At 39.7% G+C, this 27,879-nt stretch overlaps 1 protein-coding gene across 13 annotated transcripts in view; it reads right to left on the bottom strand.

Moving 5' to 3' along the window:
• The window catches only part of LOC125460282 (contactin-4-like), a 2,333,145-nt gene that overhangs the window by 922,294 nt on the left and 1,382,972 nt on the right, over nt 1-27,879 (bottom strand). For all 13 annotated transcript variants that reach the window (XM_048547566.2, XM_048547564.2, XM_048547580.2 and 10 more), the window contains one exon: nt 17,974-18,149. In XM_048547566.2, coding sequence (XP_048403523.2) covers nt 17,974-18,149 — 176 coding nt within the window. The remainder of the gene's footprint in view (nt 1-17,973; nt 18,150-27,879) is intronic.

Genomic DNA, 27,879 nt, shown 5'->3' with positions numbered 1-27,879 from the left:
CAAGGTAAATAGCAAAGATCTTTTCCCCAGAGTTTAAAAACCAGATGGTACAATTTTATTTTAGGTGAGAGGAGAAAGATTTAAAAGGGACCTGAACATTTTCACACACAGGAATGAACTACCAGTGGACGTGATGGTTCCAGGTCCAGTTCCAACACTTTAAAGATATTTGGACAGGTGCATAAAAAGGAAAGGTTTAGAAGTATAAGGGCCAAGTGCACACAAGTGGGACTAATTTAGTTTGGGAAACTTAGTTGGCATGGACTAGTTGAGCTGTATGATTCCATAATCAATTTTGAAAGAGAGTCTTGGTGAATAAATCACCAGACTCCTAGCAGATCTCTGTGTTCCTCCACCTCAATACAATTAAGTTCTGGATCAGTTGCACAGGAACTGCAAGGCTGGCTGTTGCTGACTCCCAGACTTTAGTGAAACAGTGCCTTGATGATGGAAATCGCAAGCAGCTAACTGGTCATGTCAAGGCCTGGAGTGAGGTTGGACAATTTTCTTAGCTTACTACGTTGGTACAACTTAACAAAACACAGCATCGATTTGACTCAGAACTTACCTTAGATTCTGAGACTTGGCTGTTTGGGTGAACCATACGCAACGTACTTGCCATGTAACTTCCCAGCATATGCTGCAGGTCTTACACTGAGACCACATGGTGCCAAAAAGCAACAGTTCCACCACTTTGACTGACCACTGCTGACAACCATGAGACGCAGTCTGACTTTGGGTCAGTGATATGAGGCAAGGCAATACAGAAGGAGTGAGAGATTTGAAGGTCTGAATGAAGCAGCAAAGTGCAAATAGGCAAGGAAAGGCCTGGCAAAGGTGCTATGAGCATCCAATTAGGGGCAAATTGAGTGAGAAAGAGCTAAGACATGAGATTTGTGATTGGCCCTTATTGGCAGCAGCACTGCAATGCAATATGTCAGTTGTAAAGTACAGTCACAAAGTGGGCACCTGTATTTTAAGTGAGTCAAAGATCATGTGAGTCATGATGCAGTGAGGCTGGTGCAGACGAATGTCAACAGCCATGGAGACAAGGGGCTGTGGGCAGTGATTACACATGGAGCATGCCTTGAGATGTGGAGGGCTGCTGGAGAAGAGGAGGGCTGAGTGTAAATGACATTTGCTGGAGTTACTCGGTATACGTTCTGTCAGGAGTTGTCACCATCCAGTTTCTCCATGCTCCATGGGCAGATAGTAAGTTTCACATTAAATCAGACAAGATTAGGTAATAAAGAGATGTAAATGCACAGAAATGGGCTTCTGGTGGCTTACTTGTGAGAATCTTAACTCGCTGTTCAAAACTTGGTCAGAAAATCTTAATGCTTTCCCCTCAATATTGCTACATTTGTACCTCATTGCCCACGTAGGAAGGTAGCAGATAGGAGCCAGGCTTTGGGCCCAAACCTTGACTTGCCTGCTCCTCCGATGCTTCTGAGCTGTTGCATTTATCCAGCTCCACATTTACTGACTCCAGACATCATGCCATGTCTGCTTTATGACGGTTCTCAGAGGAAGGTTCCTACGTACTTCAGAAATAAAAGTCATCTTCCATTTCACCTTCCCAAGTAACACCACGGGTAATATTTCCTTATTGATGATATCAAAGACATTTAGCTCCTGGGCAAACCTTCTTATTTTCTCGGGTTGAATGGTGAGCTGCACTAGCAAAGGTGACTAGCCCTTTAGCAGCTGCTAAACTCACTCTACCTTGTCTGTGAGCCATAACTCCTTATGTGTACATTAAAGCTGTGCTGGTAACCCTGAAATGATCTGACAAACTTGCATCTGAATATATTCTCCAACTAACCAAACGAGTTCCATTGATTGCAGTTGTTTCAAATATGTTCTTGATTCTTCAGTATGAATATGCAACCATAGTGACTGAAAACAAAGATAGGTGGAGGGGCAGGGAGCATTGAAGAAGCAGGGAGGCTGCAGAAGGACTTGGACAGGTTAGGAAAGTGGCAAATAAGTAACAGATGGAATATAATGTTAGAAAATGTGAGGTTGTGCATTCTGGAAATAAGAAGAGATGCACAGACTATTTTCTGATGTTTTGTTTTAAAGGCAGCGGCCCATATCTATCTGAGACAGAAACTGAAGATACTGGTGAATGTGTTATCCTAGACCGTGGATCTCTCATGAAAAGGTAGCTTTCCGTGTTCTTCACCTCCATTTCAACAGGATGCAAGAGAGGGAATTTGTTCTCATTGTTATTCTGATCAGATTAAAGTTTACCTCAATTAATTCTTACTGACATGTCCAGCCCCAAAGGCATTATACTGACCTTAATACCAAGCATAAACTTCTGTTTTTTCATGCATTACACTTAGACATTTTACTAATCAGTTCATGTATAAATCTCCAAAGTTGAAAAAGGATGGCTTTGTTTCAACCATGATATCAAATGCATCTGATAATGGCAGTGAGGTGCAGGTGGTAAATGGATATCCCCTGGAGCTCAGCACTTTACTGTGCTAGAAAACCAACTGGCTTTATCAAAGGACTAACAAGCAGCTAAGTTACATTGAATGAGGCTTGGCTGAGAGAACCAGAAAGATGTATATTTGCAGGGAATAAGCGAAATGTGCTGCCATAAGCTGGGAGATCATTGTAAGAGCTCTCGTGTTCTCCTCATCAAACAGAAACTTTCCAAGAAAAACAAAAGTAATCAAGCAGCTCCCTGAATAGCAAGTGGGCATAATAAGAGCACCACCGGAATTTACACGGCCATGCACTGTTTGCAGAAACCTGTGGTCCATCACAGAACAAGTGACAAGTTTTTGGTGATGTTCATGTGCCTCTGAGTGTAGAAAAACAGGGTTCCCTGTGTCTTACTTTAAACTTGAAGATGCAATTGACAGGCAGCTTTCCATTTTGTCACAAGCAGCTAGGGATTATCTGTAGAGTTACACTTAACCAACTCGCCAGAGAATTGAACTGGAAATCACTAAAAAAAAACAACAGCAGCCAATCAGTGCAGAAGCGTTTAAAATAGACCTTTCTTCTAACAACAAATGAATTGTTCACAGGATGAAGGCACCACTGCCTAGGTCATCATTTATCACCCATCCCTAGTTGCTCTTTAGAAGATGGTGGACAGTTGCCTGCTTGAACCACTCAAGTTCTTGCAGTACAGGCAAACCCAGAATACTGTTAGGAAGGTTTGTTGTAAGATTTTGCCCCAGTAATAGTGAACAAACAGTGATATATCTCCAAGTGAAGATGGTTTGTGGCTTAGAGGTGAACTTGCAGGTTGATGGCATTCCCAAGCATCTCGTATCATTGTCCTTCTGAGTGGTCTAAGTTTAGAAGGTAGAGTAGAAGGAGCATTGGCAAGTTACTTGTTAACTGGTGCATGTTGCTGCGTCTCTGCATCAGAGTGAACATTGAAGGTGTTAGATGGGATGCAGATCAAAACAGGTGCTTTGTCTTCGATGGTGCCAAGTCTCTTGAGTTTTGGTGGAAATATACTCATCATGGGATTTGGTAAGTATTCTGTCATACCACTCTTGACTTCTGCCTTGTGGGTAGGCATCAAGGAGACAGAAGGTGAGTTACTCAGCACTGAACTGTTGGTGTCTGACCTGCTCTTACAGCCACGTATTTAACAACTGGCTGGTCCAGTTCAAAAAGTCCTGACTGTCATTACAGTTACCTCCACGACTTTGTCAAGAGGGCAAAAGAGTCATAGATTGGGGTGACTGAAGCACAGATTTATGTGGGTTTGAGCAATGATAAAAGGTTGAAGCAGAGATAGGGGGCATGTACTATGACTGAGGTAGAAAAAGTATCATCGTAAAAACAATCCAATTTAGAATGCAAGTTTGAGATTATGGTCATGATGTAGAGGTGCTGGCGATCGACTGGGGTGGACTAAGTCAGAAGTCACACGACACCAGGTTATAATCCAATCTGTCAGATTATAACCTGGTTTCCTGTGGCTTCTGAGATAATGGTCAGCATAGATGATAACTTGCAGTTTACGAGTTAATAGGATGAAAATGAGAATTCAGCCTCTGGGCCCGGTTGTTTTCTTCTTAGCGTTCTTCGAAAAGCACTAAATTATTGTGGGGGTGTGAATCTTTGAGTTGAAGGGACTTTGTACTTTTGTTGCAAAACGTATACTCCACAAATGGGATGCCTTAAGATATGCTCTCTTTCAATAAAATACAGGTTACTGAGGGAAAACAGAAAAAGACCTTTTTTTTCAAAATGCCCCACAGTGGGGGAGGGAGCTGGTTTGAGCATACTGGGAGCAGTGACCAACACCAAATCATAAATATGTTTGGCATATATTGCATCAATTTAGTTTTGGACAATCTCAGAGTAAGTAAGGTCTGCAAGTGTTACAAGCATGGCGAGATTAGCACCCTAACGTATGACATAGGTTTTCCTGCTTCTCAGACTTGCTCAGAATTGTGGCAGTCAATTTAGCACATATTGCAACTTGCACTGGAGGAATGTTCTCAGAATCAAAGTCCTCTATTCCGTAACTAGACTAGTTAAACAACTGGCCAAAATCTTGGCAGATATAATGTGGGGAATTGTGAGCTTATGTACATCGGCAGGAAGAGGTAATGCAGAAGATGGATTTGGGAGCCACTGTCCGTAAATCACAAAAAGCTAATGCCCAAGTTCAGTGCACACTAGGGAAGGCAGGTGAAACATCGGCCTTTATTGCAAAGAGAATGGAGTACACAAGTAGGGAGGTTTTAATAAAACTCCCCAAGGTAGTAACCAGATCATAGCTGGAATATTGTAAGCAGCTTTGGTTTCTTATCAAATGGAAGGCACATTAGCACTGAAGGTACCCCAGAGCAGGTTCACTAGGTTAATACCAGGTATGGAAAGACTATCTTGTGAAGAGAGGTTGAGTAGATCTGGCCTGTACCTATTGCAATACAGAAGAATGACAGGTGACCTAACTGAAAGGCACAAAATTCTGAGGGGAATGGACAGGGTAGATGGAGAATAGTTGTTTCTCCTTGTGGGGGAGTCTAGAAGTAGGGGACATAATTTCAGAATAACAGGTCACACATTTAAGAAAGAGATGAGGAGAAATTTCTTCTCTCAGAGGGTCATGAATCTGTGGAATTCTTTACCACAGAGGGCATTTGACGCTGGGTCACTGAGTATACTTAAGGGTGAGATAGATAGATATTTCATTCATAAGGAAATCAAGGGTGATAGAAAATGACAGCAAAGTGGAGTTGAGCATTAGCAGATTTGCCTTGATCTCATTGAATGGTGGATGGGTTGAATGGCTTATTTTGCCCTTATGTTACATGGTCTTACGACTTACAATTAGGATAAATATTTTGATTCAATCACCAAAATTGTCTCACATTTCTGGCACCGCTATCCGGAATAACAAAGACTTTCACCAGGTTCTTTAACAAACTTGAAAATAACTCACTTATTATAAAATGAAAGTTATTCCCAGTGGTCTGTGGAATAGAATAACAACAGGAACAGAATTTATAATTCCTATGTGCAGTGGGTTACATGGAAGCATAGTGAATCCCCATATGATTCATTGAATAATCTCACTCCACGGTTTATTATTGACCTATGCAGAGCCTGTAGATTGCTGATTTATTCCAGATGAGTTAATTGATGACAGACAGGCCTGGGTAAGAGTATTGAAACTGACACCAGTGCTCCTAGGACAGTCCGAAGACAGAGAGAAAAAAATAAAGTTTCCACTCGTGGTGTCATATGAGTCCTCCTGACACATATACACATATATATAGGCTTGGTTAATATACGTTAAGCAGGTTAAGTGTGATGCACCCTCACCACACTGTCTGAACTCACTTCGGAAGAAAGGCGACTGGAAAGGATATTGTCACAGAGATAGCAGGAACTGCCAATGCTGAAGAATCTGCGATAACACAGTGTGAAGCTGGATGAACACAGGAGGGCAAGCAGCATCAGAGGAGTAGGAAAGCTTGATGTTTATTGAATAATCTCACTCCACGGTAGAAGTAAGGTCGTGACGCGAAACGTTAAGCTTTCCTACTCCTCTGATGCTGCTTGGCCCCCTGTGTTCATCCAGCTTCACACCGTGTTATCTCTGGAAAGGATATTGGTTGTTTTGTCAAAACTGACCAGTTTCAAGGAGATAAACTAAGACAGAATTATAATTGCTCTTTAATGATTTACACAGATATAATCAGAAAACTCAAAGTCAATAATTGTTGAAAAATAGGACAGGCATGATAACCTGAAAACAAACATTGTGACATTGCTTTCTAGCTGAACTCCTCTGACAGTGAGTAAAAGGTTCGAAAAGGAGCTCTTCAATTTGATGTGACTTTGATGATCAGCATGTCAATGAGAGAGAGCAAGGAGACCTTCCTACAGTCAGCCAATAAAAGAGGAAAGTGATCCCTTGGTCATGGTTGCGGACAGCAAGTTCATGGAGCTCGAGTTCATCATAAATTCTCAGTGGCACTTTCAGGAAAATGGGAAACATTGAATAACTATTTAGAACAACTGCATCCCCTTCACCCAAATAGCTTTTGGCATGACCCTCGCCCTGTATAAGTTTCTCTCACCTCATACAAACTTCACTCAGCCTCATCATTTTTAAGGTTGGAAAGGAACAACATGTTTGTGTAAAGTAATGTCAAGATGGCAATGTAGGCACATCACTATACATATAAATCTTTCTGCTGTCATCGGGAAAGGTTCAATAGATAACCAAACTTGTCTGGATTTCAACCAATTCACTGAAAAACAGCTCAGGATCACTATACATATAAATCTTTCTGCTGTCATTGGGAAAGCTTCAATAGATAACCAAACTTGTCTGGATTTCAACCAATTCACTGAGAAACAGCTCAGGCTTGGTAATTTCACACATGCTGGGAAAAGAACACTAATTCCTGTTGCTTTTGCTGCAATAAACATAACTTGACATTTCTCAAAATGCAACTCACAGGATTTCTTTCATATTTCAGTTTAAGTACTTCACTTAATGTTAGAACTGCGAGGAAGAAGTATCTAAAATTATTTTAATCGTTTAATTATTTGAATGATTCTCACCTACTAAAATCAGTCACATTAAATAATAAATGTGGTTTGTAACCTGGTACTTTCACCATCTATACTATATCTTTAAACAATGTATCTAATATTGATGTTTGTTTTGCGTTATAGTGACAGTTTCTGCTTTAAGCACATGACCTATTTGTTGAGTAGAAGCAATCAGCAGGAAAAAAAAATCAAGAAGGATTAAAATAACTGCGAACTATTCTAGATGCTGGGAATCAGATATATGAAGAGAACATGTTGGGAAAGCTCAGTAGGTCTGTGGAACAAGAAACAGAATAAATGCACTACGTTTTCCAGGGACTGGTAATCTCACATATATTGCCATTCTAGTTCTTCTTGTTTTTACAACAAAAGGAAACTGCATTTCAGTGAGGAGTTTAAGATCAGGGTTCCATCAAATATACAGAGCTGGGCTTCAATTCTGGAAGTTACTTTGCAACCCAGAACTGTCATAAGAAGTCCAAACTGGTGGGGATGGCGTGCTGAGTCCAGCAAGCCAGCGTGTGAAGGATGGCGTGTATGAGGGAGAAAATTACGATAGTTTCAGGTCAGTTAAATTATGAACCAAGGGGTCAGGTTGGGTCTAGAGAGGGGAGAGATGGTTAGGTCATGGATGAAGTGTTGGTCACACCCCACTGGGGTGCAAGAAGAAGAGAGAGAAGAAATAGGGTCAGGTCTGCAGTGGAGGGGTTGCAGGGGTATGGGAGTGGGCGACGTCTGGTGGAGGGTTGACCCATGACTGTGGGTACGTGTGTGGTATTTGGTTGCAGGTGAGTGCTGGGGGAGCAGGGGGAAGGCTGCTCAGGTCCCAGATGTCAATGCATGGTTTGCGTGTCGTAAAGGCCTGGGGCAGGCTTAACTGGTGGCGTGAGAGGTCATTGTCTGTAAAGGCACATTTCACAGTCTAATTCCCAATGATGTATGTACGTATCTGTCAACTGTTTCACAGAACTGATGATTGCTGGGAAAACATTGGTTTATATCCAGAAAATAGGGAGGTGGGTGGGGTAGGGAGTAAACTTCGGATAGAGCCTAAAGAGAGAGAAGAACAGTTGGACAGACAAAGGAGTTGATAACGATGCAGTTGGGAGGGTGAATAGTTGTTACTGGGGACTATTAGTGAATAACAACAGGTAGTGTGTAATGGCAGGCAATATGACAACAAGACCTAGTGTGTGAGGTGAGGACATTGGAGAGTTTGGGCCCTAAAATTATTAAACCCAACACTGAGTCCTGAAACTGAAATGTTGTTCTTCCAGCTTGTGTTTGGCTTTGCTGGAACACTGCAGCAAGCCAGGGACTGACATGTTAGCAAGAGAACAGGGTTGTGTGTTAAAGTGGCAGGCAATAGGTAGCTCAGGGTCTTTTATGCAAGCAGAATGTAGATGTTCTGTGAAGCGATCACCAAGTCTATGCTTCGTTTCCCCAATGTACAGGAGACCACATGGTGAGCAGCAACTATTTCTTCACCTAGAAGGTATGTTTGGGCCCTTGGACAGTAGGGAGTGAGGAGGTAAATGGGCAGGTGTTGCACCTTTGCCGGTTGCAGGGGAAGGTGCCGTAGGGCTGTGGGGAGGTGTCGGGGGTGAAGGAAGTGTGGGTCAGGGTCGCCCAGAGGGAACGATCCCTGTGGAAGACGGACAAGGGAGGGGAGGGAAATATGTGTCTGGTGGTGGAATCGGTGCCTGATGATCTTCTGGATGTGGACACTGGGTGCAAGGATGTATAGTCCAGGTTGCTGTGGAAGTCAATGGGCCCACAGATATGTGGACTACACATCCTTATACTCTGCTTCCTGTAAGGACTCCATGTCACTCTCTCTGTTCCTCCGTCTCCATCGCAAATGTTCAGATGATGCCAGCTTCGACAAGGGAGCCTCCTAAATGTCCACCTTCTCCCTCAACTGAGGATTCCCCAGCTCCATTGTCGACAGGGCCCTCAAACGACTCCGACCCATCTCTCGCACTTCTGCCCCTCATCCCTTCTCTTTTCTCCCGCAACAGCGATAGGGCTCCCCTTGTCCGTATCTACCATCCCACCAGGGTCCAAAACCAGAAGATCATCAGGTGCCATTTACAGCATCTGCAGTTCTTCCAGTTTTACCATTGGAATCAAGGTTTACAAGCCAGGGACATGGCTTTCTTGTCATCTCAGAAGGCCTCTTGGTGAGGTCCCTCTTTCAAAAAGTCATTAAGTGATGCACCCCTCATTAAGACGGGGTGGGGCATGGTATCTGTAGATCAGCCCATGTCATTGCTTCATATCCTCCACCTTATCCTCTCCCACAACCCCATTCCCGCTTCCTCAGCTGTGACCTGAGACCGTTAGCAGCACAATATCTCCTCCTGAGTGCATTCCTGGATGGAGCCATCTCTCCAAGTCATACTTCCTGGAAGTGAGAGAGATTCTTGCTTTCACTTGGTTGACAACCGGCAGGGATAGGGATTATGTCTCCAGGATTCTGAATGCAACACTGACCAGTGAATGCAATCTTGACCAGCTCCTAACTCCCTGGATGCAATGAGATTTTTAATTGACTCTGAAATTGATGGGCTGAAGATATGTCAATTACAATACAGTAGCTTGCACCATTGTGTTTTCTCTTCCCTGTTGCTGCCTGGTGTGCTTAGGACTCTAATCATTTTCTGTTTTTATTTCAGCAGGATTAAAACTCAATTTGAATTAAATACAGTGATAGTTGATTTTCTATCTGGTTCTTAATTGAAAGTGCTACAAGTAAAGTAAATCACACTTTGTTGTAATTGGAGTGTAAGGTGGAAAGTGATAAGGACATGAAAATTAAGCAGCATAATAGAGTTCAATGTCAATTACAATAGCTGCACTCTTAACTAAAATGCATAAATGAATATTTTGGGTGGATTTGTTGTCAATAATTTCAATTTTTATTCTACATAAATGAATGTTATTGAAACCTTAAAAATTAATAGTCGAATCTATTTTTGAAGTAATCTCTCAATTTGAATAATAAGCTCAAAGAAGTAACATACAATATCTAACATAAGTCAATAACATTACAACCGTCATGGCTTGTCCAGTGAATTGATTGCACTGTTCAAACACAACTATCAGTGGCATGATTCAAACCTGAAATGCAACAGCGTATTCCCACAATCTAAAATTTCCACATGACACAAAAATAACAGGAAAAAGAAACTATGAAGGAAGTTTACAGATGTCACTTACCAGCCTCATTTCAGATACCATTTTCCCAAAATGTACAAGAGACTGACAAAGTAACTGATAATTATTTCCAAGTTGAAAACCAATTTTGTCATTCAGAAAAACTGTCCAGTGACATTATTGGTACTATTTCCAATAATACCAATTGGTTCTGCAGAATACCTGGCGAAATCTTTTCTCTCAGCACATTTAGAACAGAACTGGTAAACAAAGGATGGATGCTGTTGTTTGTGGTCTGCCTCTTGCACTTTATTAGCAGGAGGTAGAGACTTATTGGAGCAATTTTAACTTAAGCCCTTCCAATAATACATAAAAATTACACTGTTCACTTTGTGCATTTGTTTTCAGCCTGCCTTGGAAGGATGTTTTTGTTAATAGCTACTGCATGTCTGTGAAACTTATGGGAGGCTCCTGATTTTCAGTAGACAGACTGTAGATGTCTTTGTAGGATATTCTTTATCAGCTCTAGGCCTTGCAGGCTCTGCTTCAGACTGCACTACATTGTTATGGTTGCAAAAGTCTGGAATGACTGAAGCGACAGCAAAGGTACTGGCCGTGGGTCATGTTTGAATACTGTTATTCAAAAAGAGGCCTGGGCAAGACTTAAACGCTGATAACTCCCTTGGTGTGATGCAATGCCTACAGCTGGTTGGCACAATAACAAACAAGAGAGTCGTGACTTCAGTTGGAGCGTCCACCGCAATGTTCACATGTTTGGTGGCTTTCAACTTTTTGCGATGTAAACTGCGACATCAACCTTACAAGTTCCTTATAAATGAGTCTGGAAATGCAGTCATTGAGCTAGCCACCATTTCTACCCTTCAACAGATGAATCCCAAGCTCTGCATGAAGGCTGTTGTCAAGTTGGAGCTGGACTCCTCAAATGTTCCTTCGGGTGATATGTGGGTGTCTGGCAGGTCTGCCAGTGCATCACCATCAATGCAGCTACACCCGCTTTATTCAAATGAGGCCAAACATAGCTGCTGCTCTTAATTGTAAGGCTTCAATGAATGGTCAATTGGCAGTTTTGGGGACAGCAAACAGAAAGAGAAGAGGTAGACTGAGGGCAAGGGGGATGGAGTGAAAAGCAGGAAGCCTATGGTTATACTATCTGCAGTTTGTACGCTATACCAGAAAGTGGGAAAATGCACGATGGGATTGAGAAGGGGGAAGAAGTCACAAAGGCATCATCCTGAATGTTCTTGGAAAACAGGATGTTACAGCCTCATTCATGCCTTCTCCATGGTGTTGGGAATAATCTCTGTTGGAGAGCTCAGGTGATGGATTCACGACTGTCCTAATTTGTGACTGCCCTATCCTGTTAGAGGATCCCTTTCAAAAGGGAAGGAGAATTTCAGTGAGTTTCCTGTAATATGACTGAATGACGTGTCCACAGTAGCTGAATAGATAGTGGTATACGAAAACAGCAAGAAATGAGTTTGAGAATGGTAGCATTGGTACATGTGAGATTGAGGAGTAGTAACTGAGTGATGTCCAAAATCCTGATTTCTTGACACTGCTGATGGGTATGTGATAGGTTGATGCACTGAGCTGCCTACAATGTTGTTGTTGTATGAAGTAGGAAATGTTACTCCAAGAGGCAATCATTGACCTTGAACATGTGAGAAATGTCATCGGCCTTCTTCTGGTATGACTGCAAGGTTCTCAGTGCGAATTCTGGAAACTGACCCAGCTTAATTTTCCTCTCAAGTTGTGACTCGGAGAGCAGGGACTTCTGTTGCGAGAACATAGCACTCTGTTCTTTACAACTCCCATGTAAATACCTCAAGTGCCACATCAGAAAAACTCTCTCTTGCCAGTTGTTCCACATCCTGTGCTTTTACTTACAACCAATTCTTTCACGGACAGTCTGCACAAAGATTGCAGCTCCATAAAATGCTGTGAAAATGCTCTGTGCAAAGAGGTTTCTGTAAAAAGAGAGCAGCTTCCCTTAAAACTGCTTTTGGGAAGTGCAACGTTAACTGTGTGAGACAATTACTGATGTGGATCTGTTGAGTCCTCAGCCAGACAATATGTTCCCATTTGGGCAACACACTGGAATCATTCAGTTCAGGAGACAGCAGGAAATAAACTCAGTGACCACCTTATGGGATGGTGCTGCACTTTGTAAGCACTGTGATTCCCAAGCTCAGAGGTAGGACCTTGTCAGTTTTTTCTTTGTATCTTTAGGGCAGGATAGTCAAGATTCAGAATATAAACTTTGAACAGCGCAACTTTAAAAATTCTTAAGGGCAGAGAAATTGTCAGGGGAGTTTAACCATGATTGTAGGATTGAAAGAAGAAAGCCACAAAGCTACGGTGTAGCAGCACCCATGAAAAGGAACAGAAAGAATCTCTTCGGTACCACCACATCAGCACTCATCATGCCCGCTGCAATTCAAAAAAATACAAGCTTTTTAAGGGTGATCTCACAGTGTCAAATTCTGAGAGTGGTACAGGAGTTCAGTTTATTCCCAGAGTGCCAAAAATCTGCCAACTGTTTCGAGCAATAAATCACCCTCATAATTCATTGCACATTAGCGACATGAACCAGATTGATCTCAAAGAGGTTTACTTCCCACTCCTCTTCCAACACATATCAGCAGACTGGTGACAGTTTGAGAACTGAACTATTTTCAGACCAGCTGAAGCAGCTGTCCACGACTAGTCAGTTTGTGCCCTTGTCATTCCGATAAAAAAAACCTTGAGAAGTTGTCAAATTCTGAATGTGCTAGAGTAAAAAAAAACCCAAGTAGAGGCCTTTCCACCAGATAATGCAACAATAGTTGAGCTCCAAGCAATTTTTCTGCAGAGATCCGGATTATTGAGTTTAATTCTAAAGATGGTACCCTTGTGAAAATATGAATATTTAGGAATAGAATAATAAATCAGAGACCACATTCAGGAAAACTGAGACAAATCTTTCCTTATTTAAAGGAGAAAATAGCTTGAAATAATTTTCATCCCAACAGCTTAATGTTCAGAGATTAAGTGGCACACTTCTATATCACATCAATGTTTGAAAACGGCTCTCAGCCTTTTGAATAACTTGTGTCATTGTGATGATGTGCTCAAAATATATCTTCTGTGGTTGCAGCCATCGCAACAACATGTGTGTTTCATTGGAGGTGGAATGGTGAGAAGGTGCAGTTTCCTGGAGCTCAATGACACAGCGTGCATCAGTTCCAATAGCAAGATGGCTGCATTTCAACGGACAAGCTAATCACTTCAGGATGAAGCTGTCTATACTGTGGACAGCAGCCGTGTGCTTGTGGAACTGAACTAGTGACACAAAAATACTGGACTTCTCTTCTCAGAATTGTTAAGTTAAATAATGCAGTAACTTGCAGGTAACCAGCCGAAAGCAAACATCAACGTCCAGACTGCAGAATGCTTGAGCTTTGCACTGTGTGAGTGACTTTTCGTGACTTCAGGCCAAAGGACAGGTAATAAACATTATTTCACCAATACTGATGCCCATATTGCAAGAAAAGGAAAGAGAGACCAAGTTGATGTTAACAGAGGAATCTTAAAATCTACTATACCAGAAAGACATAAGGAACTGGAGAAGGTGGAGGGAATTTGTCTCTTTCATGTTGCTCTGCCTTTCAATGTAATTATGACCTTTTTCGAACCCTGACTTCACTTCCTGTTCTACCCAAAATTCCTTTGGTATCTAAAAATGTATCAGTCTGTTTTTATTAAATGCAAACATCCCAGAGGGCAATGGATGCTCAAAGATTGGTCAAATGCTGAGGTCAGCTGACTGTACAACCAAACTTCGAGCAATCATGATTACATCATTTGCAGGTGAGCAAGTCAACAGACACAACTTTCTCCAATTATCAAATAACCCGAAAGTACATTTAAGCATATTGTTTCGTTCAGCAATTATATCTGCTGCACTGTGTACACGACATAACCCGGAGAAAATGATTCATCCAGAATGCTCTCAGATATGTACAAACTTTCAACATGGTGTGCTTAGAAATATTTCAAATCAGAGTTGATAAATGAGTGTCTCTCGAAGAACAATTCAACTTTAATCATTCAAATTAATTCTAAATGCAGTAACACAGAAAGAAACACAGAATTTATCCACAGATTAATTGAAGTGAAACAATTAGAAAACTGCTGATGTCTCTTTCCATCAGCTATTTTAAGGCTTCATTATGATGATGCCATTTGAAATCAAACAAACTTCTGCTGAATTAAAAATTCATGTCATGCATTTGAATGCTTCAGAAGAGCGAAAAAAAATAGTGAAAAGGTCAAACTTTGCCAGGAAAATTTCTAATCCTTCCAGTTTTCGAACACTTTTCAGTCTTTTTATCTCTATTTAAAGACCACATTACTGCAACTTTAGTGTAGTCTATTTGCATTGTCCAATTGAAATGCAGCTTTAGACTGCAATTGGAAGAAGATTTTTGTCAAACTGAATATTTCTTGATAGGTTTTATTCTAAATCTCATGATACTGAACATTAGTTGGGAATACAATAAGGGCCCATGGTGTTAGAGGCAAGGTACTAGTGTGGACAGGAGATTGGCTGTCTGGCAGAAAGCAGAGAATGGGGTTAAAAGTGTCTTTCTCAGGATGGCAGCCAATGACAAGTGGCATTCCAAAACTTTACACTTCATACATTAATAATCGAGATGAAGAAACTGAGAGCGTTCTGGCAAAGTTTGCGTACGATACAAAGATAGGTGGAGGGACAATGAGAATCGAGGATGTGGGGAGGCTGCAGAAGGATTTGGACAAGTTAGGAGAGTGGGCAAAGAAGTGGCAGATGGAAATACAACATGGGATAGTGTGAGGTCATGCACTTTAATAAGAAGAATAAAAGCATGGACAATGTTTTAAATGGGCACAAAATTCATAAGTCTGAAGTCCAAAGAGACTTGTGAGTTCTAGTGCAGGATTCTCTCAAGGTAAACTTGCAGGTTGAGTCAGTACTGAGGAAGGCAAATGCAACTTTGGCATTTATTCTGAGAGGACTTGAATATAAAAGCAGAGATGTACTTCCGAGGCTTTATAAGGCTCTGGTCAGGCCACATTTGGTGTATTGCTTGCAATTTTTGGCCCCATATCTCAGGAAGGATGCATTGGCCCTGCAGACTCAGAGGAGGTTCACAAGAACGGTCCCAGGAATGAAAAGCTTAACATATAATGAATGTTTGAAGGAGGATCTAATTGAAACTTACAGAATACTGAATGGTCTGGACAGAGTGGATGTTGGGAAGTTGCTTCCATTGGTAGGAGAGACTAGGACCAGAGGGAACAACGTTAGAATAAAGGGAAGACTTTTTAGAACAGAAATAAGGAGAAACTTCTTCAACTAGAGAGTGGTGAATCTATGGAATTCACTGCCACAGAACGCTATGGAGGCCAGGTCATTGAGTATATTTAAGACGGAGATAGACAAATTCTTGTTTGTCAAGGGTTACCGGGAGAAAGCAGAACAATGAGTTTGAGAAACTTACCAGCCTTGATTTATTGGCAGTGCAGACACAATGGGCTGAATGGCCTTATTTCTGCTCCTGTCTAAGTGCACCAATAGCCATCAGCAGGTAGAGGAACACCAGCCTGTGTGTGCCTTTAAACTGGTCATGGCATCATTGAATTTCTAAGTCACAACATTCTTGATCCCATTTATATTTAGCTTTCAGAAACAAATTTCAAAACTCACATTTCTTTTTTAAAAGAAAAGAACAAGGAGGAAGAGACTTTTCCGAAACATTTCAACCTCACAAGGGGTGATGTTTATCTCTGTTACCATCATGGGCAGCTATGCTCCATGGAGCCATCTGAAATGTCTTAAGTAGTTTATCCAATCCTTCTTAGATAACAAGGTATAGAGCTGGATGAACACAGCAGGCCAGGCAGCATCAGAGGAGCAGGAAAGCTGATGTTTTGGGCCTGGACCCTTCATTTCTGAAGAAGGGTCCAGTCCCGAAACATCAGCTTTCCTGCTCCCATAATGCTGCCTGGCCTGCTGTGCTCAGTCAGCTCTACACCTTGTTATCTCAGACTCCAGCATTGACAGTTCCTACTCTGTCCAATCATTCTTATTGTTATCAGTCTTAGTTAATGATCTCGAGAGGGAAGGATGATCACATGAAGCCTATGCTTGAAAATAGGGCCAATCTTAAGAAACAGTAAAGTGTTATTTAATTACATTCTGCCTGAGATACACAATTGTCTCTTGTGAGACATCAGGCTCAAGTGTAAACACACATTATTCATACCAGAACAAGCACCACCTAAACACTTACTTCTCAGGAACAATTCTTTATTTCCTGGTGGATGGAGTTTATATAGTCATCAGTTAACATTTTCAGATATAGTCTTATATACTTATATACTTATATAGTCTTATATAGCAATTATACGATAGTGTAAATCGGTTCCTTTTTTGGAAAGCACTCTGATTGATCCAGGAACAGAAGAAGATTAAGAACATGCAGGGGAAAAGAAGGACAACACAATGTTAAAAAAAGTCCTGGTTTTAATCTGCATTTTCCTACTTTCTCATTTAGTCATGATTGATCATTCTAAATGTAAATTATACCAAATATTTTAATAGTTTTTGGTCAAATTAGTAAATTTAGTAATATCTTAACGCATTTTAACAATCCTGTTCATTGCCTACTTCACAAAAAATCCTAACCATGTTAAATGTGGTGTCTAATAAAAATGTTCACAACTGAAAAAAAGGAATGTTTGAAAAGTTCAAAATCCCAACTATCATTTGATGTTTCCATAAATTCCACTCAGACCAAGGTTAACTCTTAACAGCACGTCCTGATATCTTTAAGTGTTTGATAGCTTTTTTTACGATGCATTCACATTGTCACCAACGTGTAGACATTAAAAGAAATTCTCCCCTTGTCTTCCAATGCCCCATTGACATTTAATTGCAGCAGTATTGAGGAGTTTGCATCTATATTTGTCCTTTGCATTAATAGAGCTGGACAAATTATTTTGCCAAATGTATCAACGTTTTTCATCTCACATGTCACCTATAATTTTGTTAATAATATGGTACATTCTGAACAAAACATGTACACAGCCTCTGAATATGAGGAAATACATTTATAACTACAGCAGTGTAAAAAATATACATGTGCAAATACACAGTGCTCAATATTCCCTCTCTTTTGAAAAATGAATTATAGAATTTAAAAGTACACCAAAATTCTGTCCATTACACGTCAGCAGTTGTTACATTTTAATCAGCAAACAGAAATGAGGAAAGGATTGCTTCCCAAAATCCTTCTGCTGGCTTTTTATCCCAAAGTCAACTATTAATTGACAATAACTAGGTGCTCAGGAAATTAGCTCGTGGACAAGTTAAGACAGGGCTTTCAATATAGAAAATAATACTTTCTTGGCCATTAAGGCAAGATATCTGATACGAAAAACTGCTCCTTCATTTCAGCTGAAAATGCCATCAGAAAAACAGATGATACATCTGAGTCCATCATTCATTGCTGACACATATCACAAAATCAAAACTGTCCAGTCATTAGGCAGAATTTTTTTAAAAAAAATGTGAGTGTGGGTGTAATTTTCCAAAGCGTGCTGTTGATAGGCAAAACTCCTTTCTGTCGCAAATCCAGAAAAATAGTCTTTAAATTTTACGCAAAACAAAAGCAAGATTAATTTTGAAAATTATTCATTGCGACTTACATGCAAATTCAAACTTGGCTGCTTTGCTCATGATCGTGCCAAACAAATTTGTTGCGAAGCACTGATAAGTTCCATAATCCTGGGCCCTGTCTGGGTTAGTGATGATGAGATTGCCACCCACCAAACTATAGCGGTAACTGAGGCTTATGTCAATGTCCGAGCCATTCCTTTGCCATCTGTGTCAAAAAAAAGGTGAGAAATATTTCAATTGTGTTGTCACAAATCTCATTTTATTTTAATACATGGATGAATATAATTGAATAATAGTACTTTTAAACATTGTTAAAGAAACATAGTTAACTACAGAAGGGAAGTAGGAGTGAAATTACTTCATGTAAAACTAATGCATTTTTGTGGCTCAGATTCCCTTGAAATTTTCAACCTTGAAAGAAAGGTTTATTTTCTTTTTGTTTTGGGTTCTCACTCTAACAGCTTTACTTAACATTGAGCCTTGCTTTCCAGTCGTTGATTATTAACTTTCAAAGTGAATCCTGCAACAAGAAATGGAAGTCAAGTGTTTTTCAATGGCACATTATTTGGCAGGAGTGGCACCTTCTGTTGAACAATTCCTTCCAAGCACAAGATTGAAGGAATTCCAACCAAGTCAAAAACCTTCTTGACTTCCAGGCATATTATTTTCCTGGCCTCCGCACAATCAATGTAGCTCCTTCCAGTCCCTGGTCATCACTTTTACTTTGACGTATAAGCAACACAAATCTTTCCTGCTTGTATTTTTGTGTGATAATTCTCTCTATTCTATGAAAATATGTGTTACAAGTTGTCATTTGCAACTTGTATCAGTGCATAATAAGTTGGTATTGCTCCAATTTTATTTTCATAACGAGCAAACCCTTTTCTAAATAAACATATCACTTAACAAGCAGGAGGAAACCTCCGAACAAAATCACTTATGCATTCAAAACATCATCATATCAACATAGTTGTATTGCAGATCCCTCCATGATACAAACTGAAAGTCAACAAGTTAATATTCAGTGTTTACTTGGTCATTTCACACTTGCAATACAAGGTAGTGGATTCCAAATCACAAATAACTTTTATTTGGCAACATCCTTAAAGTTGCTACAATAGCCACTTTTGAATTGCCAGGAACTCTTACACAAATAAACTGCCCTTCAGATGATTGTAATATTCATTTGTGCCCCGACAAAGCAAGCTACATTTTCTGATGCAAATTTAATACAGTGATAGTTAGTCAAAAGCCCATATTTTAACTACTGATTGAGGAAATTACCAAGGGGGCTGACCCAGTCAACCTGAGTAGTTACTATTCTCTGATAGCACAAGGCCTTTATACCATATGTGTCACAATTTATTTCAGATGTCATTTCAGATGCGATACATGTACTCATGATCCTGGACAAAGCAAATTTATGCTCTGATCTAGTTAGAGACCAGTAATGTTGTGATTAAAGATGGTGAAGTTTTAAATGCCAAGCACTTAATTAAAATAATAAAACAACAGCATTCAATGGCTTCAAAAAATCTTTTTTGAACTATAAACTGAGAAACGCAAAATAATCTAGAAATAACATACATCCACCTGCAGGGACCTGTTCTCTGTCATTAGTCTATGCAAACCTTCCACCTTTTTTGAAACATCTGTGAGACTGAGGAGCCAAAATTTCTCTCCAGCTTTCTCCATGGCAATGTATTGTTAACTTTGTCAGAGTTATTTTTTCTAACCCATCAACTCTTCTTTTCCTCTTCAGTGTGAATTGTTGTGGGAATTTGAAATGTGATATTCTTGGGATCTGACCAGATCAGTGCAAACCATGTTCAAATTTTCAGCAATATTCAAATTCAAGGAAATAGGTAGTTGAATCATGAAAAGAGTGTTTGAAGTTTCAGTAGGATATTGCCAGATATGGTCAACCACAGTTTTAAGGAGAGCTCTGATAGAGTGACACCACTGTTGAATTTGAACAGTCTTAACTAAAATATCGTGAAAAAAGAAAATATTCTTCACAGTGGCACTGATCACCAAAGGCTTCTGGTTGGGGTATTTGTACCTCGGTATTCTCTCATCAACCAGTTCAGAGATGGAATTATATACCTCTGGAGCAGGTGGGACTTGAACCAAAGTTTAAATGACTTCTGTAAATAGCAGCGGTGGAGAAAAGGCCACTGTAGATTACATGAACGATAAGTAATATACAGAATGCAACTTATTGAATGATAGAAATAGCCACAATTTACATTGACTCATGACACTTTGAAGTTGCCCTATCAAGAGGCAGAAATGACACATCTTTCTCCATCGGGACCATGCACTTGACTGATTCTTCTCGATTCTAAGCCTATGACATCACCAGATTGGGTGAGACTTAATGCAGCTTCACCATGAACTCTTCAGAACCAATATCTTACATTATATTTCCCCAAACATTATCCTCCATTGACAGCATTTATACCTGCAGATGTTGAACCGTATTAAAATTCATTGAACTATCTCTCCCCCCCATTCACTGACTTCACAAGTTCAGACAGCCTGAAAGATATACACAATTCCTCCAAAACATATGTTCTTCAGTCTAGGGAGATTAGAATGCCATTTGATCGAACATTGTTGACCTGGGATGTTGATCTTCTGCAAATAATTTCTTCACCTTAGGATTTTGCAGTGCTCAAATGTTTACTGTTGAAAATATTGTTCCTGCTAAACCAAGGAGTTTGTTAATTCATTTCTTGGGAGGATGTCAATTGTCTTGAATTCACTTTGCAGAGGTTTTTGTCCCTGCCAACTCAGATATTTGCTACTGAATATTATCTGGATATGATTTAATCTCATAAATGGCCATTTTGGGATACAGCTGATCTGTCAAACTAAATACTTTCTTCATCAAATTACCTTAGATTTTCAGATCATGCAGGCTACCGTTTTCATGATTGCATCCTGATGAATCTTTGAACATTGGTCCAGTGTCCATGAAGTCATATGCAGGTCATCTCCATTTTTTCCAAGCAATTGTTTACTCCCAATCTGCTGATAAATCTTTGGTTAAGTATACAAGCTTGTTACTTTGAGTAAGTCGGATCTCTTTATTTACTGTCTGAGGTTATCTAACCAGTGAACTAGATATTTCTGCACCTTCAGTTTTATTACAGGAGGATTGTTACTTGTCCAACATTCTGATTAATGGCTCCTGAGAACTTTTCCCCAGAACGCAAAGAACTGAAATGTTGTTCTTCAAACCATCAACTCATAATCTGACAAAGTTTAATCTGCTGTATCAATTTAGTTCAGCAGATTTATTTTCTGTCTCAACAACTTGAATTGAGTTTCATCAAGAAACTCAAAGCAAAGTCACAGACTTACACAGCATGGAAACAGAACTTTTAGTCCAGGAAAAAAAATGCTTCATCCTTTCAGCCTCTCCCTCTTGCTCAAATCCTCCAATCCCAGCAACATCCTTGTAAATCATTTCAGAAGCCTTTCATGTTGAAAAATATCTTTCCTGTAGCAGGGAGACCAGAACTGAACACAGTATTCTACAAGAAGCCACACCAATGTTCTACACAGCTGCAACATGACATCTGAACTCATATACACAGTACACTGACCAATAAAAGCTGTCTTCTTCACCACCCTGTCGATGTGAAACTGCAATTTCAAGGAACCATGCGACTGCACCTCTCGTTTTCTTTGTTCAGCAACACTCCCCAGGGCCTGATCATTAACTGTATAAGTCCCGCCCTGGTTTGCTTTACCAAAATGTAACACCTCACATTTATTGAAATCAAACTCCATCTACCACTCTTCGGTACAATTGGCCCATCTGTTCGAGGCTCCATTGTATTCTAAGATAGCCTTCTTCACCATCCGTTATACCACCTATTTTGATGTCATCTGTAAACATACTAACGTTACCTCCTATTTTAACATACAACTCGTTCATATCAATGATGAAAAGCAGTGAACCTAGCACCAATCCAGCACAGAGACACATGCTGGTCATGGGCCTCCAGTCCAAAAAGCAATCCTCCACCACCCTCTTTCTCCTACCATCAAGCCAATTTTGAATCCAGTTGGATGGCTCTTCCTGGATTCCATGTGATCTAACCTTGCTAACCAGCCTATCACGTAGCATCTTGTCAAATGTTTTGCTGAAGTCCATACAGACAATATTTCCCGCCTTGCCTTACTGGGCAGGTCGTTGGCAGTGGTAGGTCTGAGCACAGGGACTCCTTGAGTCCTTGCAGAAGCCCTGGGACTGTGTTTGAAGACCTCGTAGGGAAGATGAATTATTTTTAAGCTTTTTGTAACTCAAAATCATGCCGAACTTTTTAAAACACTTTTCACTGTATCTTTCTTGATATATGTCACAATAAATAACTCATAAATTAACTCACTTCTTCAAAAAACTCAATCAAATTAGGGAGGCATGATTTCTCATGGAAAAGCCGCATTGACTCTCCCTAATCAGTCCTTGCCTTTTCAAATGCATGCACATCCTGTCCCTCAGAATCCTCTCCAACAACATGCCCACCATTGATTTCAGAATTACCAGTCTATTGTTCTTTAGTTTTTCCTGACCACCTTTCTTAAATAGGGGCACCACATTGGCCAACTTCCTGTCCTCTGGCAGCTTGCCCGTGGCTGTTGATGACATAAATATGTCAGCAAGGGGCCCAACAATCTCTTTCTGAGCTTCCCATAATGTGCAGGGCCCCTGCAGGATCCATTTGCTGTGGCCAAGAGGGTATTAGCCACATGAGAAGATATAGGAGAGTTTTTGCACAGAGTTTGAGTAGTTGGGGACCAAACTAAAAAGGAAGATCTTACAAGATTATATTCATCACAATTTTTCATTTTTGGCAGTAACACACTCCCTGCTTTATCTTGAATAAAAATCCAAAAGGCTCATTCTTTCTAAAGACACATAGATTGATTTTCTGTATTACAGATTTTCCAATCAATCCGAGCAAGGAAGCTTACAGAACCTACAATGTTTTTGTATTGTTAAAGATTGGGTGAAATTACATGCCTCAGTAATCCTAAGACAGTAAGAACTGCCGATGCTGGAGAATCTAAGATAACAAGGTGTGGAGATGGATGAACACAGCAGGCCAAGCAGCATCAGACGAGCAGGAAAGCTGACATTTCGGGTCTGGACCCTTCTTCAGAAAAATTTCTTCATCTTTCCTGTTCGTCTGATGCTACTTGGCCTGCTGTGTTCATGCAGCACAACACCTTGTTATCTCAGTAATCCTATTCAGTTTGTCCCCCTAATGCTTGTCAAAAGTCATAAATAGTTGGACAGCAGGTTGTTCACTCTGTACCTGATATGGATAACTTTGCTAACTTTTCACTGTACCTTTCTGAGATATATCTGATCAGATCCTGGAGATTTATCTACGTTTATGCATATTAAGACTTTCAGTATCTTCTCTTCTGTAAAATGGACACTTTTCAAGACATTACTATTCCTTTCCCCAAGTTCCCTCACTTCCATGTCCTTTTCCACAGTAAATGCTGATGCAAAATATTAATTTAGTATCTCCCACATCTCCTTTGGTTCCACACATACGCGAGCTCATTGATCTTTGTGCAGCCCTCTTCTCTCCCTAGTTACTCTTTTGCCCTGAGGGTATCTGTAGAATCTCTTTGGATTCACCCTCACCCTATCTTCCAAAGCTTTCTCATGTTCCCCTTTTGCCTTCCACATTTCCCTCTTGAGTAGACTCCTCTTGCCATTATACCCCTCTCAAGATTCACTCGATTCCAGTTGTCTGTACCTATCACATGCCTTCCTATCCTTGATCAGAGCCTCAATTTCTCCAGTTACCCAACATTACCTACAGCTACTAGCTATGCCCTTCACACTGACAGGAACATAATGTCTCTGAGCTCTGGTTGTCTCATTTTGAAGGCCCCCCAATTTCCAACCTTCCCTTTACCTGTGAACAGCCTCCATCACTCAACTTTTGAAAATTCCTGCCGAATGCCACCAAAATTCAAAGCAAATCCCCACTGACACAAGTGTGTTTTATTTCTCATGTCCATCCTCAGCATTTGCTTCTTAGAGTAAACCTTGCTGATTTTTAGCATTTAAAAGTTTCTTCAGTAATGATAAAAATGGAAAACATGTCCACAACCCCTGCAATGTCTATGACTTCTTTCTTGCAGACAGCATGAAAACATTCTCTTATTCCAACATAGGTAATCTCAGTAGAGTATTTGCTCTTTTTCAGCTTTATCATAAAGAACAATGAAATCTTCTCCCTTTTGCACCTTGACTGCCAGTACTCATTTCTGATGGGGTTGTTCTCATGGAACTAACTGAAATCCTTTAGAAACCTCAATGATAATCATGTGAAGGTAAGCAAGCATGCTCAAAAATAAGAAGTGTTGCTTGCTAATTATGCATAAATCTTTAACTCGTGTCATAGCAATTATGCATAAATTTTTAACTCTTGTCATAGCTGAGCATCACCTGTGCTTTTATTGTTTCATAACAGTGATGTAGACACTTAATATCAGTTGTTTAGCCTATTCTTTGCACTATTGACAGAATGCTTACGGCTTAAATAATAGAGAACTTTTGTTTATTTCCAACGGTAAAATAGCTCTTCACCTCCCCAGGCTTGTCTGCAAGTCTTCTGCTTTCTCCTTTCAGCATAATTTCAATAGCCTTCTCCAAATTCAAACCTTTGTTTGACTAGAACAAATCTGACAGACTCATTATGAATTCAAGCTACATTTGTGTTTGTTTCGCATTCTGCTTCAAAGCTCTAAAGCCACAGTTCTCCATGAATCCACACATAATATTTGTGAAATTATCTAGATTCCCATGGATATTGAACTCTTCTGTTAAATCATGCCTCTTCCAATTGCAGATTGAATTAATTATCAAAAGCTGTCAGAACTTCTCCTGAAGTTTTGATATTTTCTTTTATATTTTGGAAATAGATAATCAATTTTACAACTTGTTCAATATCAGAGCATTCTTAGTTGTTCATCTTGAGATTTAGTATTTAAGTTTGAAATAGTTTTGTATCTTAAGGACTGATTTCGCTAGGTTGCGAAAGGTACGTTTTCTCTTGCAATTATACCTTTCCTAGCCTGTTCTTTTATGCCATTATTTTCAAGTTTTATCCCCTTGCTCACTGTGATTTCCAATTTTAGTCTGAATTGTTCTCCAGAATCTGTAACTTCCTCGAAAGTTTCATTCCTTTTTATCATCCTCCGAGCCCAGTTTTCCCCCCTGACCCCTGTTCCTCATACCAGTTCCAAGGTAAAAGTTTTCTTCCAGAGCACTGCTTTGACAATACTGGTCTTCTCCAATGAAGCCAACTACATCTCTTCCAAGCATTCTTAAATCAGAAATATTCTTAACGTGGTAAATTCACTTTTCTTCTGACAACGAGACTTTTTTTACCCCAGATACTTGTCACCCTCTTTGTTACCTTGAGATTTATGAAACAATTCCCACTGCTGATCGCTGTGAGGTACTTTGCTATGTCAACTACTGATGGCTTGTGGCTGAAGTGGAATGCTGCTACCAATTCTCCTTTCTAATTTTCAAAATAAAACTTTACCAGAAGAATAAGAAAGGTACAGCACAGGAACACATCCTCCGCCCCACCTCACACACTATGCCTTTTTGAACTAAAAACCTTTTACTCTGCATCCCTCTGTCTACTCAGTTTTTTCTGTCAATATCAGGTTATAAAGCCTCTGGTGTGGCACTGCAACATAAGCACGACCAAATGATTATTGAAAACATAACAGAGCTTTCCTGAATGGTCGAATTAGTTCAGAGTGGGAGAGGATAAGCCAGTGAATTCTCATGAAAAGAACATTGGTTTTAACCTCAAGATGTAGTTCATTCAATAAAAGCACATGGCACAGGTTACATTGACTGGATAGATGGAATTGCAAAGACTACATGGAGCCAGAGATGTCACATGTTTCCATTGACATCTTGATCTTCTCCGACACCCAAGACTATGTGACGTCATCAGACTGGGCACAGCTTATTGCAGCTTCAACATTAACTCTTTCATAACCATTATCTTTGCCAACACTAAAGATTTCTCTCTAGTTTGGGGGTCATTGTTTTGATCTCATCAATTTCAATTTTTTGGCAAAGATCAAGAGAGATGAGTTGGAAAAAATAATATTCACACAGCGTATTGTTGGAGCAGAGAATGCATTATCACTTTAATATCATGGGCCATTGCATTTTTTACAGGGAAATTAGACAAACAAAAGAAACTGAGGGTTTGAGAAGAGACAGCCAGTCTCTGAAACAATGAATCTTAAATTCTTCATGGAAGTATCCAGCAGAGGCCAATGATTGTGTCCTATGAATTTCTTTCATTCTGCAGTCAGTTGTCAGGTGAGTTTAGTTATCATTTACAAGGAGACTCCATCACTGGAATGTAATTATCAGTTTTTTACATATTTACATTCATCGGGGTGATGCACAGTATGTGATAATGAAATACATGTTACTTTGGTTTATGATGGTGTCGTCTAAAAGCTGTACCAATAACAGTCATTAACCTTATTTTGAGAAAACCATCACTGACTGTGCCAACATGACATTCCATTTTCTCATACCAACCATTCTTTCAGCTTCATGAAGCAAGATTGTCTAATTAGTGCCAATTCATGCTAAATTAAGGCTTCATGCTCCACAATTTGTTTAGAAATTATGATTAAATTCACCAAACTAATTTTGAAACCTATCTACCCTTCTGCCCTTTGTAGGACATACATGCCATTTAGTTCATTTTTTTAATCAAAGAGTAGGATAATTTCTTTTAATTACAGAGCTCATGAAGCCTAATTACATTAATGGCATTCGTATAAAAGGGTGTTGCACACTGACTATCAATTATTTAGTTAATATATTATTAAATACCATGATATTATTGCTTCAAATAAATTCATACAGCAGAAAAATAATTTTAAATCCTAATCTATGCTACTAAAGCTTTTTTAAGTGCCTCCTGAAAAACTGTATTCAGATTTGATGTTGATCTTGCATGAATACTTTATTAAAACATATCATGTTTTTCGCTGGTTCATGAATTTTATCCTGAACAAGATGTCATTCTATTGCCTGGAAAAGCTAACAATGAATATGACTGTAAATCACTCATCACCTTAATATGCACATTGTTTACTTAAAGAAATGACATAGAGGACAGTGTACGCAATCGTATAAAAAAGACTCTTCTGGAAACAGAAGGACAACATTTTCTGTCAAAAGTAGAATTCAACAGTGAAATAGATGCTGCAACTATCAATAAGAAGTACACTCTGAGTGACTTTCTGATAATAATCTGCTCCAATCTTGTTCAGATTTGTTCCAAAATAGCTTTTATTTTTACAGTAGTTATCTTAATCTTGAGTGGATACACTTTTGAAAATGAACTTGCTTTTAATTCATTTTTTTTAAACCTTCAATATCAAGTTGGACTTTGTCTGATAAGATGATTTTTGTTAAAGCGGCATACTATTTCTGACAAATATTTCCATCTCAACTGTTAAAATTATGCCACAGCTTATATAATTTGAACTATGAAGCTCATACTGCAGAAATTCCTGGGTGGTAAAGAAATCCTACTGTGATTATCTGCATTAAATTTGTAGAGAAAGCACCAAGCTTTGTTGGCAACAATAGACCCTTGACTGCCATATACACCATTACTCTTTTGTTTGTTAATAATGCAGAAGGGAAATGTGCCTGGTTTAACAGGATGCTGAAGTACAATATTCCACAGATGAAAGCTTATTCATCATTGCCTTAACAGAGGAAAGCAACCAATTCATGCACACTAATTTAAATAAAAAAGACAGTAAAAAAGAAATTACTAATAAGCAGATAGACTTAAAGCTGTTCAATTGATGAGTGGATATTGTGAACTTGT

This window comes from Stegostoma tigrinum, chromosome 11 (assembly GCF_030684315.1).
Source record: "Stegostoma tigrinum isolate sSteTig4 chromosome 11, sSteTig4.hap1, whole genome shotgun sequence".
Classification (NCBI taxonomy): domain Eukaryota; kingdom Metazoa; phylum Chordata; class Chondrichthyes; order Orectolobiformes; family Stegostomatidae; genus Stegostoma; species Stegostoma tigrinum.
The sequence above is the reverse complement of the archived record's forward strand: the minus strand, read 5'-3'. Positions and strand labels throughout refer to the sequence as shown.